General features: G+C 42.7%; 2 protein-coding genes across 2 annotated transcripts in view; one reads left to right on the top strand and one right to left on the bottom strand.

The window, feature by feature from the left end:
• TENM3 (teneurin transmembrane protein 3) overlaps window positions 1-16,178 on the top strand; it is a 1,235,569-nt gene that overhangs the window by 620,571 nt on the left and 598,820 nt on the right. The window contains exon 5 of the mRNA XM_083456978.1: window positions 13,767-13,925. The gene's annotated coding sequence lies outside the window, so the exon portion shown is untranslated. The remainder of the gene's footprint in view (window positions 1-13,766; window positions 13,926-16,178) is intronic.
• Window positions 9,244-10,697, bottom strand: LOC310685122 (elongation factor 1-gamma-like). The gene is given in 2 exon segments (XM_083456736.1): window positions 9,244-10,344; window positions 10,346-10,697. Coding segments are annotated over 2 exon segments (1,299 nt in total). The 5' UTR covers window positions 10,688-10,697; the 3' UTR covers window positions 9,244-9,387.

Here is a 16,178-nt window from a genome sequence, read left to right on the forward strand (position 1 = left end):
TATTTGAAGTTCCCAACTCAGTTTTAAAATCTGTCAGGATCTTGTTGGATTTTTAGGCTATTTTCAAAGTTGTTAGTAATCACTTTCAGCTTTGTATCATTTGCAAATTTTGTGAATCTACTTCATCTAGGTCATTTGTGTGTAGATGAAGAACAGTACCAAACCAATTGATCCTTATTATTTATTTACTACTTGAAAATGATACATTTTCTAGTCTTTGAGTGTCTTCCTTCTTTCCTTCTTCTGAGGTGATCAAGTTGGCATATATATAGTTACCTCTATTTCATATTCACAACAACTCTATGAGGTAGCATGTTTAGATAGACTTGTCAAAAAAGTCAAAAGTCAAAACCTTTATTGCATTAGCAAACTGCCATAGCAAAATAAGACAATACAAAAAAGAAAAAAAGACAAACTAGAGACAAGCAACCCAGCAAAATTCAGGTGTTTTGGCTGGCGTAGTGACATTTAAGTTACCCGAAGACAATAATGCAAAGATATAATAGCCAGCGCCCAAAAACTAGTATGCGGGTATATATAAAGCACAAAATGGCCCCAGAACAGACTCAGCATATTAAGTTAAAAGTAATAAAAAGATTAAAACAGGTCCAGGTCTAGGGCACGCTACCCTGTCAGAGTAGCCCTGAGTTTCAGAGCCTGCACTATGAATATTGCCACCCCACGTGAGATTTGGGGATTTGCGTCCACAAGAAGCGATTTCAAACAGTCTTCCTTAGATGTAATGGTGGACGGAATCAAAAGGAGGAGCTTAGATCTTATTGGCTCATAAATAGGGCAGTAGAAAAAGAAATGTATGAAGTCCTCTACTTCATTCATTGTGCATGGACATAGACGCTGGGTAATAGGGGTCTTAGAATAAATCCCCTGCAGGAAGGCCGTGGGTATAGAATGGAAGCGGGCCATAGTAAACGCTCTTCTCAAGTTGGGCTCCGTCAGGTCTATCAAGTAGTTGGCAAGTGATCTTACCACTTTCACTTTAGGGAGCCACATGGAGAGGCGAGCTGAGGTGGACTGTGCCCGGTCCATGGCCTCGTCTCTTGTAAGAATCCAGGCCCGGATTTTATGTTTGTCCCAAGAGGACAGCGAGTCAAGATTTGGGAGAGAGTAGCGTGCAGTAATAGTCACCATGGCCTTGGACCATTTATTGCTTTGAGAACACGTTAAAAAGGCTTGCCTGGCTAGTAGGGGACCTGGGGCATTGATTAATTTACAATAAAAGCTAATAATTCTAATGTGGGCTCTCGCAACAATGGAGGGGAGGCCCAGTTCTGTTCTTAACTGTGCTGCAACCGAGCCCTTGGGGAGACCCAGTATCTTCCGTGCAAAAGAATTTTGTAGAATCTCCAGCCGTTGTAGTGTTTTTAAATTCCACCCCCAGATTTCAACCCCATACAATAACATCGGGAGGACTTTGCTGATAAATGCTTTTCTGATTGGTGGAACCAGCTGGCCGCCTTTTGCATAGTAGAATTTCTCCAAGGCTTTGATGGTTCTGCGGGCAGCCAGGATGGTTGTATTTAGGTGAGCTGACCAGCTAAGCCCATGCTGAAAAATGATACCCAAATACTTGAATGCTGAACAATGTTCAATAGAATGGCCCTCAAAATTCCAGAGTGACTTCCGAGTTTTCATGCCAAAAGTAAGAATTTTGGTTTTGGCGAAATTAATTTTAAGGGAGTTGGTATCACAATATGTCATGAGCCCTCTGAGCATGTTGTTTAAGCCCAGCTTGGTTAATGACAGTATCACCATGTCGTCCGCATAGAGTAATATGGGGATCTTGAGCTGTTGTAAGGAGGGGGCAGATTGATTTAGGGCCTTCATAGTTGTGACGATGTCATTGATATAGAAATTGAATAGAAAAGGGGCCAAGAGGCAGCCCTGTTTGACCCCTTTATTCAGAGGGAAAGAATCAGAAAGAGCTCCCAGAGGGCCGAATTTTACTCTGGCCGATATGTCATTATGAATTTCCATAAGAAGGAGGAGGAGTCTCTTATCTATGCTGGTATGACTAAGCTTCTGCCATAGCCTATCTCTGGGAATGGAGTCAAAGGCGGAGGTCAGGTCCACAAAAGCCGCGTGTAGTTTGCAGTTGAACCTGTTTAGGTATTTATCAATCAGGGTAAGTAGAACAAGACATTGGCCAGATGTGCTGTGACCTTTGCGGAAGCCAGCCTGTTCCGGATGGAATAGCTTTGTTTCTTCTGCCCACTCAATTAATTTCTCTAGCAAGAATCTAGAGTAAACCTTGTATGATATGTCCAACAGGCTGATAGGTCGGTAGTTGCGCGGATCTTGTGGGTCCCCCTTTTTATGTATTGGGATAACTATGCTCTGTTTCCAGTTAGGTGGAATCTTAAGAGTAGCATTAATGGTGGTAAAGAGAGATGCTAAGATAGGGGCCCACCACGACTGGTTCGATAAGAATACCTCAGGTGGTATCATATCCTCCCCCGGGGATTTATCCCCTGATAGCATGCTAATTAGTTGAGTACATCTCTCTGGGGAGACTGGCTCCCAGGTGGGCAAGGCAGATGCTGGAAGGGTGGTGACTACATTTACGTCAGAATCTGAGGTGGAATACAGCTGAGCAAAGTGAGAGTGCCAGCTGGCTGCTGTGATGTTATTAACAATGAATGAGGGGGGTCTTAGACCTGCATTAATTAAATTCCAAAATTTCTTGTCGTCACGGGTTTTAATGGCCACTGACAGAGCCGACCAGCGTTCTTTCGCAAAGAGCAATTTCTTATGTTGGAGCAGCTTCTTATAGTATGAACGAAATTGGGCTAACTCCCTGATTTTGCTCTGAGTGCTGTCTGCTTTCATGTCTGACTGGAGAAATCTAAGCCTACTTCTGCACTGTTTGCATTCTTGGTCGAACCAGGTTTGATTCTTCCAGGATAGAATCGCACGGGAAGGTTTCGTAAGCGAAGGGAGCAAGTAGACTAGAATTTGCTGGAAAATTGAGAAATGATTCACATTCGTTGTTAACAGCTGAGCTTTCAGGGCTAGGATCTCAGGGGAATTTAGGAGGACTTTTATGTCTTGCTCCAGGTAGATGTCCCACTTCTTGCGTCCGGGGGCCAGGGTCGATGAATCCTGGGGGTGTGGTGAGCTGGGAGGCCCCAGCTGTGTGTGGTGAAAGGAGATGGCAATTGGAAGGTGGTCACTTTCGGTTCTGTTGAACACATTGAAACAGTATGCCTCATCATTAAATGCTGAGGAGGACCAGATGTAATCTATAACACTTGCCCCTCTAGATCCTAGAAAAGTATAGTATCCCCCGGACCAGTCTTTGGGTGTGCCGTGCAAGCTGTGCAGCCCGCTGTTTATAGTGAACTCCAGCAGTATGATGCCAGCCCTATTAATGGTCTTGTCCTGTGAATTCCACGTAGGAAACCACACCTCTTCTATGAATAATTGCGACTTATCGGTGAATAAGCTTATATCTGCTCCGATTCTGGCATTGAAGTCCCCCATTATAAGGATCTCTGACTTTGGAAATTCAGCCCCAGATTTATCTAGAATAAATCTTAAATCCTCCCAAAGCTGATTTGAGTGAGAGGAGGAGTAGGTAGATGGATTGTACAAGTTTACACATATGAATTCCCCAAGCGAGCTGTTAGTGATGTGCAAAGTTTGAATGTAATTACTCTCTAACCAAAAGATAGGAGAGATATTAAGCTGAAGCTCCTGCGAAACAAATGTTACCAGGCCTCCACTAGGGCGCCCATACAAGTGTGTTTTGGTCGCAGGAATCACAAAGGCGTCATAGCCCGGTAGGGATGGGGGGGGTGAAGATTCTAAGCACCAGGTCTCTTGTATACCCATAATCTGGAATTTCGCTAAAAACTCTTTCATATCCCCGTCATCCTGTTTGGACGTCCATCCTGCCACATTCCAGGATAGCACATTAAAGCAATTTGAGGAGGGACTATGTGCTAGTCAATTGCTCTGGTTGCTGGTGGGAAGGACATTGCCAGGGGTCTGAGACAGCTCCAGGCGAGGTACTACCGAAGGTATCGAAGGGGTGGTGAGTTGATTGATGTGACCAGCAGGGTCTTCAGTAAAACCTAAGTTGTCTCTTTGCACAGTGGGTTCCTTAACGTTTATATATTGGCTTGAAAAGGTTGCGGATAAATGAGGTTCTACCAAAAGAGGTTGACTGGCAAAGGACGAGGATATAGAGTCATTTGACTGGACCGCACTGAATGAAGACTCCAGGTCAGGCATAGAAGAATAGGACATTGACAGATTACCAGGATGAGGTGTATTTGGCACGTTACTCTTTAAGGCGGAGGACGAGGTAGTTGATTGCAGATCTATTAGTAGAGGTGAAGGGGGTCTGCGTTGCGACGGTGTATGAGGAGCTTCCGCCAGGCAGACTGCCAAATCATCCGTTATTGAAGTCCCAGTATTTGGCAGGGGTTTCTGGGGTGATAGCCCCTTCATAACTGGTTTCCTTTGATTTAATAGGTTGCTATGTCCAGGATTTGAGGAGATTTTCTCTTGAAGTACATGTGTAAGATGCTGCTTGAGTGTATCAAGCCTGTTTATAACTTCCTGCTGTTCTACTAATGGCAACTCGCCATAGGATGAAATAAGGTCCCTCTCCTCTGAGATATCCAGATGGCTGGGCCCGCTTTGGTCATGCTTCTTTGTTGCTGGAGTAGATAAACCAGGAAGCTTGGGCTGAGAGGGAGGGTGAGGTTCCCGGGTGGACAACTTGAGTTTCAAGACTGAGTCGCGCCTGTCTGGCGGGCAGCTACCTTTTTGTACGGTGCTGCGGAAGAGAGGTTTAATCCTGGTGTCATTAAAGACTCTTGTTGGGAAGATGCCCCAGGTGGCCAGAAGCGCTTTACGCCTAACCAGTATGGAGGGAATTTTTGGAGACTGGAAGGAGAGCAATACTTTTTGGAGCCGATGGTGGTAGTTTAAAAGTTTCACTGTACTGAGGTCTATTAGCGGAGGCCAAATCTGAAGGAGTTGCCTCAGATGATCTTTGACATCTCTCGAATTATTCCACCTTGGGGACCTGGGGTCCCTACTGTGTATAGTTAGACATATTTTGTTTGGTTGTAAAATCAGAGATTGAGAGTCCAATTGAGTTTTTAGGAGGTGACCACCAGTACCACTTTCATGTCTAATAAGGGAGGTATACCTCTGTCCCTTTAAATCCCTCGGAGGCAGAGTGTGGTTGAGCTGGAGCTCTGGCAAATGGGCCTCAAGCTTTTGGTGGAGATTATCCACCTGCATGGAGATCCCATTTATGCTCTTAAAGATGCAGCGCAGGGTCCTGGTTATTAATTGGAAATGATCGAGTCCCATGCCATCGCCGAGGGCCAACTCGGGCTCCCCCTTCGAGGTGGCTCTCACCTCTTTGTCATTATCGTTGGCATTTTTCGTTGTCTTCGAGTTCACCCCCTCCACTTCTATATCGGCTGCGAGGTCAATTAAAGGATTAAAACGATTGTGAGTTTCAACCATGTAGCTAACTTCCTCATTATTTCTATTAGAGTTAAGAAAAAAAGTATCAATCTTGGACTGTTTGGGCCTCGGGGGAGGCATTGCCTCATCCAGGTCCCTTGGCCGCTTGCCATGGCCCATAGTGGAGATTAGAAGCAATATCCACAATAATTGGAAGTATCCTAATACACCTTAGAGAGTATTGTAGGAAGCAGGGGAGTGGAGAGCGAAGAAGAAAGAAAAGTAAAGTTCGTTGCTTACTTACAATTCTCAGTCATTTCGGTTCAATGTCTTAAAGGTCAGACTTAGCAAGAGTTATTTTTGTGAGTATGCTTCTCACAGTTCCTCTGGTAGGTGGGGCAGAGGACAGGAATTCCCCTCTTCCTCCCTATTCTGGAAGGCCCTGATCCTGAGGAATGTGGGAAGGTACCTCTCTTGAAACAGATCCAAACGCTTCAACTACTAGGTGGGCAGGTAAGAGGAAGAATTTGCGCGGAGCTCCAGACTTCCAGACGAACTGGTTCAAAGTTGATTTAAGTAGCTTTGAGGAGGGGGGAAGGTTTAAAAGTTCACCCGACAGCTCCCAGAGTCTTTTACTGATAAAAGTTGGCAGATATTATCATCGCTTGAGCCTTTTTATCAGGGTAATTTGGTCATTAGAGCTCCTACTCACGCAGCAGCGACTCAGTTGAGACTTGACCACGCAGCCATCCGATAGACTTGTCTAAGGTCCTCTAGTGAGCTTCCTGGCTGAGTGGAAATTCCAATACAGTGGAACCTCGGGTTACATACCGTCCACCTTACGAACGGTTTGGGCAACGAGCTCCGCTAACCTGGAAGTAGATGCTTCTGGTAGCAAACCTTGCTCCAGGATGTGAGCGGAAGTCACGCACCGGTGGCGCAGTGGTAGTGGGAGGCTCCATTAGTGAAAGCGCGCCTCATGTTAAGAACAGTTTCAGGTTAAGAAAGAACCTCCGGAACAATTGTATCCGGAGGTACCACTATATAGGTCTTTCTAATCTTAGTCTAACATTCTAGTCAGTACACCATGCTTCCCCACTACTTGATTCTGAGATTTCCAAGGCTTTTGCTTATAATTTGTGAAATAATTTCCTTGTAGATTTATATTGATGTATATTATTTAAGTATTCATTAATGTACTTCCTTAACATTTGTACCAGTATCCCTTATTCTTCTTATTCCTATCTGTATTGTCATTGTCCAAAATAAAAAAGTTTATGAGTTTATGGCACCTGCATTGTATCCCTTTCTGCTTGAGCCAGCAGCCCACATCTTAAAGGCTATTTCCCCCCTACTAGATGCCTCACTGTACATCTGAAATAAACCTGACCCTTATACTAATAAAAGGAGACTTGGCCCGCAGCCAGGTTATGTGCGGGAACCTGCCTACTGAGTGGTAATTTGCTTCCTTTGTGCTCTCTACCCTGATCTGTGCCTTGGATAGGCCATTTCACAACAGTTGTCAACAGCTTTTTTCATGCCACACTCAGACAAATGAGTTGCCATGGGACAGACAAGCAAAAGCATGTATAGAGGTGAGGTACACAGCTGCAGGGTATCTACCCTTTGCACTATCCATTTTTCTGCTCACTGTACTTCCTGCCAGCCCTCTCGAACTGGACTCCACGGTTACCATTGCTATGTCTGGGTGAAAAGGGAGGGGCACCAACTTTCTCTGGTATTTGGCACTAGCTTAATGAAAGTGTTGAAGTTAGAAATTGGAAAATGTTAAGTCTCACTGGATAGTAGCCTATGATGAGATATGTGTTTGCAACTGGCTTGTTATGCTTGGAATCTAACACTTTGTTCCTTGTTTAAAGCACACACGTGACCTTCCTTCAATTTCTTAGTCTTTCCCCTATTTTTATATTTCCATAGTTCTGTATTTCTTAATGTCTGTGTAAAGCAGGGTTGGTTTTTTTCTTTTTGAGGTTAATATGAATGTTATATAGAAAAGATTCCTGGCCCAAGTAACACCCGTATTCATTCTGAATTTGCAGAGATGACTTGTGAGGTGTGCAATCCATGAATCTTATCCTAGAACATTGCATACTGAAAAGGACATGGCACAGGTGGATGATGGTTGTGCTCCTCTTGAAAGAGCACCTTCATAGCTTGGAAATACTTCTGAGACAAGCATTGTTTCTAGAGGCCCAGGTACAGAGTTCCTTACTAGCAACAGTTCCACTAACTTCAACTCTTCCCGGAAGGTATAGCCTTCCCACAGTGATCTCCTTTTTCCTAGTTTACTTTCCCAGCAGTGATAATGAGATCTGGGCTTAAGGAGGGCACCAATTTGCTACTCCGTTGTCTCATTGTAGAGCTAGCCCTGTTGTCAGGTGAAGTTTGACATGTGGCAATGGGAGAAGCAGTCACAACAGGGAACTATGGCTTAATTCAAGCTGGGAACTTTGCACTGGATATGACAAGTAATGGAAGGAGTGGAAGGATGAGGAAAGAGCACTCAGACTTGACACTGAACTGGACTCTATAGAGTTAACTATATAAAATCTATTTTTTTCTTAATCATGCAAGTAAGGCAATATTGTTCCACAGAGTTATTATTTTGCCTTTCTTTTTCTAATCAGTTAGAATGTCTGCACAACCAAAACAAATTAAGTTACAATATAAAAGTGGGATAGGTGAGGAATGTGTGACAAATGGAAAGGATAATTGGGGAGTCTGGGACAGCAAAATGCTGAAGCTGAAGTTATCACATACAGGTGCATCCTTATTTTAAAGTGAGCATCCTCTTTCTTTGTTCATTAGAGTCAGCAACGGTTGTTGTCTGACAAGCACAAAACACTGAGCTTCGGTTGCCTGATTAATGATTTCCAGCCACCATGTGGGTGCTCTTGATTGCCAAAGAATCATATACAAAGTAGTTTCAGTACTGATAAATTCAGGAGCTGTCTTTGTTTATCCCAGAATTGTTGTCCATAAGACATTTTCACATGTAACATGCAGCATAATTTTCACCTGTACACAAGCCAGCTAACTATATTTTCTCTCATTCTCTGTGTATGTTGCTGTCAAGTCTATAGAAGCCATTAGTGTCTTATTCAGAAACAGGATATGTTTGTTGTATTTTAGATTTTCAGCATTTCCCCCCAGATACATGGACAGTGATTCAACAGTAACCAATGTTAGTTATATTCAGAGTAGACCCATTGAAATAAATGAACCTACTCTATGACTTAGTTACCACTCATTGTATTACAGCGAGAGCTCTTTATATTTGATTATCAGATGGATATTAAGTGCAACATGGCAACTCTTCAAGCACCCAATTATGTGAATTGGGTTTTGTGAATCAGCTTTAACATCTCAGACATCATAAAGCAATATTATTATCATTATAATTATTAATTCAATCTCTTACCCACCTTTCACTGTAAGGTCACAGGGCACGTAACAGCAGTTTCAAAATAGAATATTAAAACTGTTCAAAGCAATTTACAATCACAAGAATAGGGTGGGTTCTGAAATATACCTCTCAAGTTTCAAAAGAGCAGGGCAAAGATGTAAATTTATACCCAAGGCTAGTTGCCAGGATTTTCCCATAGGAATATATAGGAGGGGCTGAGCTGTCTAGTTCAGACAAGGACAGAAATGCAGGGGACAAATCTCACCACCTTTGTGGAAGTGACCTTGATAGGCCACAGCAAGTCAGAAGATACTTCCTGCTCTTTTCTTTTTTTTTTTACTAGGACACTCAGGTTTTTAAATTCACATCTTTGAATGTCATGACATCTCTCCCTGCTGAGTTGTTTCTAATGTGGCAGGAGCTCTCACTGCTCCTTTGGAGACTACAACGCCCTTCCTTAGGTCCATGATTTTGGGAACAGTCCCGCCCCCCTCGCCAGCTCTCTGGCCGCATCACCTGAAGATCTTTCCCTGGTTGAAGGCTTTGCCAACATGCTTGAACTCACCCTCCCATAGGAAATACTCCTTCACCATCGTCTCACACTCCTTGCTCTCCAGGTCCAGCTTCCGCCAAGTGTAGGATTCGTAATCTACCTGCCAGTCGGGGCTCAGGAGAAAGGTTAGCTGCTGCCCACGGAAGACCCAAATGCCAGAGATGCAGCTGGCATTGTTGGTGCCAAAGATGATGACGGAAGCAAAGGCGTTCTTGCGCACCTTGTCTAGGCACTGGAACATGCCTGTGATGAGGTTGCAGCTCATGAAGGTCTGAATGAGCTCCTTGGGGAAGCGATACTCTTCATACCAGATGGACCAACCCTCCTTGTCGAAATGCTCCCAGAAGTAGGGTATTGCCACCGTCAGGGTGCCCTCGTTTGAGTACTTCCTTTTGAACTCGTCCATGATGAAGGGGCTTTTGGGGAGGTGAGCAAAGGGGTCTTTGGATTTGGACTTGGAGGCCAAGGCATCATCGCACTCATCCATCTCCTCCTTGGGCTCGGGCTTCTTTTCCTCTTTCTTCTCTGACTTCTTGTCCTCCTTGGGCTGCTTCTCCTTCTTGGGCACCTCCTTCTTGGACTGGTTCTCAGCAAACTTCTTGGCATCAAACTGTGCCATCTTCTCGCACAGCTTCACCTTTCCCAAGACAGCCTTGAACTGAGGCTGGTTTATGCAGGTCACAAACCAGCGGTTGACGTTTTCGTATGGCTGGTGGAAGGATGGCTCCAAAACCTGCTTATAAAGCCAGATAAGTGTGCAGACAATCGTGATGTCAGCCAGTGTGATGCATTCCCCCACCAGGAACATCCTGGTCTTCAAATGGGCATCAAGGAGGGCCAGAATCCGCTTCACTTCCTCCTTGGCATACTCTGTAGCCTGTTTGTTGTAATGCATGATGCCCAGCGTGGGGAAGACCCCACGTGCTGGCAGGAGGGACAATGTCACTGTCCACAACGCTCACAAACTGGATGACCTGGGCAGCTGCCTCCTTGGTGGGTCCTCGCAGCTTCTCATTACTGACGTAGTGGGCAATGGCATTGCTCTCAAACATGCAGAATCCATCATCCCCTTCAAAGGCTGGAACCTTCCCAGCTGGGAATTTCTTCAGGAACTCCAGGGTTTTGTTGGTCTGCCCAAAGTGGAATTGTGGTGGGGTGGAGAGGACCTTGATCTTGGCGCCACTGTACTGGGCAGCTATGAGGGCTTTGAATGCCTGCCAGTTCTCGGGGTAGGTGTAAAGAGTTCCGGCTGCCGCCATCTTAGTGAGGAAAGGACTACTTCCTGCTCTTTTAAAGTACTTTTAGGTCCAGTTTGCTCACTAGTCTGAGCAATAAAGAGAGATCTGCACAAATACCTTCACTTTGTTCCTCCTCCTACTACATCTCCACTTTTGCCTCAACTCAGACTGCTCATTACTGCCCCAAGTCAATCATGTATGAGCAGGGCAAGCCATCACAGCACCAAGGGTGGAAATGTCTTGCATGAAAAAGTGCAGCACACTGTGGCATTTCTTTCTAAATGTCATTAAAAGCAATGTTTCCTAAAGGTGTGTCAGGCTACGCTAGTGAGTTTCAGGAAGATAGGCATGAATAGAATACTGTGATCTCCAATAAAAAACTGAGAAGGAGAATTCCTAGTAAAATGATATAATGAGAAGAGCATGGCAGTAATCACCCCCCAAAAAATGTTTCATTCATGTGTTCAAATACTTCTGAATGGGAACCATTGCCTTATCAAATCTCTCAATGTTCCTTATTTTTGTATGAAAGGATTTACAATCTCTATTGTACCACATAAGGATTTTCTGTGGTCAAGACACATATCAGGCTAGTAGGCATATTTCTTTCATGTGACAAAAGTACATTGAGATGAATCCATCTACTTCTTATAATTATTTCATGGCAGCACATGATGTCCAATGGTTCCCAGCATGAGTCATTTAGAATATTTAGTACCACTGTGTTGACATTCTGCCAGGCACTTGCTGATAGCCGTGTGTAAGGAGTTTTGTTGCTGGATTTGATTCGCCTCAAAGCAGGTCGCAAATCTCAGTTACAGTTCAGTAGATCATCGAGATTTTATTGTTTAAGTTAGCTCTGTTTTTCTGGCTTGCTTCCAAAGCCAAAACTCAGAGTGTGGGTTCAGAGGGAAACATGAAGGGAAGGGCTGAAAAGGCAACCTGCTGCTAATGTGTAATTCGTAACTTGGTTCCGACTTTGACATTGTCCCCTGTGGAATGACAGCAGTTTAAATGGTTATAAAATTCATATCTTTGTTTAGAAGAACAAAGATTTTCTGTCGGTTCTGCAGGTTGATGTGTTTCTCATTCTTGTCATACTCTTAATCAAGGGATACAACTGACATGAATTGTGCTAAATATTACTAGCAGGAAGCTGCAGATAACAAGGCTCTCAATATAAGTTAAAATGACAAACCACTGGCACACCTTTCCCCGTTGAAATAAAAACCACCTACCATGTCTCTGTGTAAAGAAAATCACAGGTGCTAGAGAAAGGGATATTGGGTACACAAAAACATTTTAGAGAGAGCTACCCTTCTGTTTTCCCCTGTCCCATTTTGTTTCCAGTGGTGGTATGTGTCCCTCAGTTTGTTGCAGTAAAGAAATAGTGTGGAAGTAAGGCATAGATCTCCAAACATTTGGTTGCTATGCACCAGGATCATTGGATGTTTCCACCACATTGTTTGCTTATGTAAGGAACAACAAGGCTGTGGATTACTAAATCTTTCAGGTTACAGAAACTCCATTTGGCTCCGAAAGGCTGCTCCTGTGGTTGACTTTTCTCCCCAGTTGGCCTTAATTATTCAGAAGCACTCTCTGTTTTGAATGTGACCACTCCTGGGATAAAACCATCTGAAGCCCTCTTAAGTCTTTGAGATTTAGAGCTTTATCAAACCGTACTATAACCCCCTGTATTCACCTGTATTAATCAGTGCATGATTATCATGAACAAATCAAGATATAGCTGTAGATGAGTGAGGTTGGGAATGGACAAACTTTTCAGCCTGAACCTTACTATCGGGGTGGAAAGAGTTGTCACAGAGTACCTGCATTTTGTTCTGTCAGCTCTGCAGCTGTTATTCGGTATATATCTGGTACACTCTTTAGGTAGTAAATTTATAACGTTCACAATGGCCATGTTTCCCAAAACACCCTTGCTTTTTAATAGTGTGACTGTGAAATACAATAGCAATGAAGAACTTGTATTCTGTTATTTTAGGGCAGCTAGTTAATCTATTCCACATTCTGACGCATCTTCCTATTGTGCTATGTCTCCCTGAAACAATTGCCTTTATAATTATTATTAATTATGTCATGTAAAGGGTACACTGTGTACTTTGGCTTCTGTTCTCAGCTGTCTGTAATATTTCAGGGCTGAAATCCTCTTTTACTTCTAACTACCAAATTATTATTCCTGAATTTTACTCTTACTGCTCATCTTGTTTTTAAGGTCTTTTAATGCCCCTGGTTTAGTTTGGTTTTGGCCAGTGACTGAAGAATTTGTTCCTCTCTTTCCAAATGTAAATGCATTTTAATTTCACCCCCACCCCTCTTGTTTGCTACATATGAGCTATTAGCTGACATGTTTATTTTCTAGAGTCTCGACCAGCTTTTAAAATTTGTTTTGCCTCCTTCAATTTATAAATGTTATAATCAATTATTTAGCTATCATTTCCCATGTGAGTCCTAAGCAGAATAGTTGATAGCCCTCACACAGGCCATTCGAAGAGACAGGCGTCTCTGAAGCAGCTGACACTGGTGAGCCCAGCTAGTTTCCAACCTCTCTTGAGTGCCAGAGTTTTGAGGGCTAGCCAGCAATTGCACATTTCGTTCATCACTCAGCCAATGAAAAGGATGTGTTGTGCAAGTCTCTTCACTCCCCTTTGCTGAGTTTGCATTGTTTTGCCCATTGCATATTCAGCCTCAGGGTAGCATTGAAAGAAAAAGCTGGCCATCAGAGAGAAATACCCTCAAACTACAGCAGTGTAATTGCACTCAATCAGCATCAGCTTAGCATCAATAATTAGGCAGGGGCCCAATAATAAAGCTGGCATCTAGGCTAGCCAGTGAAAACATGAGTACTTCTATAGAACTTAGACACAAATGCTTTCAGGCAAAATTAACTTCATATGAAGAAACGACTTCTTTAGCTATTGCACTTGAATATGAGCAGGAGATTCATTGTATTAACATGGTATTTGTGTTAATAATGTTTTCTTTCTCATCCTTATTGAAGTTTCAGCTAAATAATTTTATTATTTTGCTTGTGACATGCTGTCTTTTCGAATCTAATTAAAACTTACTTTTTCGTCCTTAGGTGGAAAAAGAACTCTGCAGAGATGAGCTCTTAATTAATGCACAGGGTCCCTGCGAGTCCCACCTCTCAACAGCAGTGATTGACATCCAAGGATACATAAATTACACTAATTGAGCTTTGCATCTACACAATCTTTCCACAACTGACTCATCGGAGGAGGTAAGTGAGCAGACCAGCATAAAAAGTTACTTCAGCATGCCTGTGTGCTTTCCCTTTGGGGGGAAATATTTCCAGATTACTGAACATATGTTTCTACAGAAGACAGATTTTCTTTTCACTTTCTCTTCACTTTACTTTTTATTTAAAAATATTAGCATCTTAATACAGCCACTTACCACACATATCACGGCTGCCGGCAGCAAAATGTTACAAATCAGTGACATTATACAAATAATCACTTGGCAACACTAGTTGATTTTAAATTGTATTGAATCATTTCTTTATCTAACTAGGTGGGGATAAAAATTAGTCTTAACTACAGATAATCTCTGTCAGAGTTTAGAGGCCATGTCACTTGCCTCAAAGGTCCTGCTGAAATCACCCAAAATGACACAGATTAAATGAGTCTAGATATATATTTAAAAGTACTTTTCTTTTGGGCCCAAAGAGTTATGTTCATAAATTCGCTGACATAACTTAGAGTGCTTGCTGGATGTAGATCATCTTTTGCAACTTGGTGTGTAAGGACACATTTGAAGGAGCATGGTAAGCTTAGCATCCAGCTATATGAGCCCCCCAAAATGGCCGAAATATGGGGTAGTATTGGTGCAATAACAAATTGCTACCTCATTAGACCCTGCAGAGTGTCACTTTCACATGCCTGCATATCCCACCTGGATGACTTACAAAACAGCATTATTATTATTATTATTATTATTATTATTATTATTTATTAATCACCTCATAAAAATTATCTAGGTGGTATGGAGGTCATATGACATAGATCATTTTGGCCATGTAATAGCTGGTGTTATCATGGCTGTGCAAAGGTGGTAATAGGCCCAGGTCAAGTGGAAAATATAGATCCCATTTCAAAACACACACACACACACACACACTTTCAATAATCTTTACCAAAGGGTCCCTTTGCCTCTCCCAAGGGAATTCTGAGTAGGCCCCCTCAACACTGTAAGCACATGACAATTGGCCCACCTGGCTCTTGCTCTGTTTTGGCCTGGGTGTTATTTGGTATCTGCCTCATGGCCACAGACAAGAGCAGGACTTATGTGGCCAAAGTCTATTCAAGACTCTCAGGATAATTTACCATACAAAAGACAAATTCTTCAGAGCAAAAGGGAGAAGGTGATTTTCGTTCTTGAAATTGCCAGATGAGCAGGCTAAGCAAGATGCCGGAAGTATAGGAAAGAGTGGATATGCTACAATTGCTAGGTAACTCCCAAGTACTGTCCCCTCACGTGCTCATCCACTTGGAGCCCAAGAGCAGTGTAGTCTTTCCTGGGTAGAAACACTGCCTGCAGTATAGCCCTGAGGTGTGCGGGCTTAATTGGGAATCCATTATGGTGTGAGATTCTACAGCCAGATGATACGTTTGTAGGAGAAGCTCTGTGGCATGTGGGGCTTCTTGGCACTGAACATGCCACAGAGTGTTTGGCAGTGCCGAATATGATTCTAGCTCTCTAACATCTTTTTTGGCTAGATAAGTTTGTCTAAATCTGCAAAATATTTAGTCTGTTTCTGATGAATAATTCAAAAAATACCTAAGGATGAATTGCTTGAAATGTCTATAAAGTGTATTTGCATAATATTCTCCCTTTTCGTTTTGGACCAACTGTCCAGTTTTATAGTGCACTTTGATCTTCTTGTTGTAAATGTTGTTTAAAGAATGTTTGGGCGGCATTCATTAAATTTAACTAGACATAAGATTAAGACTGTGGTGCAATGCAGTGAGGATGAAATCATTATACCAGCTGGAACACAGTGGTTTAAAAGATATGATAGAGGGAGCTGGGTTGTATCAAGGCAATACTTGGTAGAAAAGAAAATTTGTAAAAGGAGTTTGGTGAGTGCTGGAAGCAATCAAGAATGAAAATGGATGGAATCCAAAACATGCCTACTTAAAACTTTCTCTGTGGCTTAAGCAACAGCTCCAGCTATAAAGATAATCTGTTTGGTCTGGGAAAATGGCTTTTGTCCAGTTTTGTGCTTTTGTCTAAATAACTTAAGATCATCTTAAAAGCGGTGTTTGCTTTCCTCTGTTTTGACATTTCTTTTCATTCACTAAAAATTTTCCCAGTGCCTTATGTTACATTCTCAGTGATAAGCATGTCTAACTGGTAGAATTTCAGTGCCAGTTTGGCACTTTGAACTTGTGTCCTTATAGCATTCCACTGATGAGATTGTGATTTCCTAGAAGGTTTCTTGTTCTTGATAAATTACAAAAATTGGGGTCTT

Source organism: Podarcis tiliguerta (assembly GCF_965153285.1).
Source record: "Podarcis tiliguerta genome assembly, chromosome: 9".
In the NCBI taxonomy this organism is placed as follows: domain Eukaryota; kingdom Metazoa; phylum Chordata; class Lepidosauria; order Squamata; family Lacertidae; genus Podarcis; species Podarcis tiliguerta.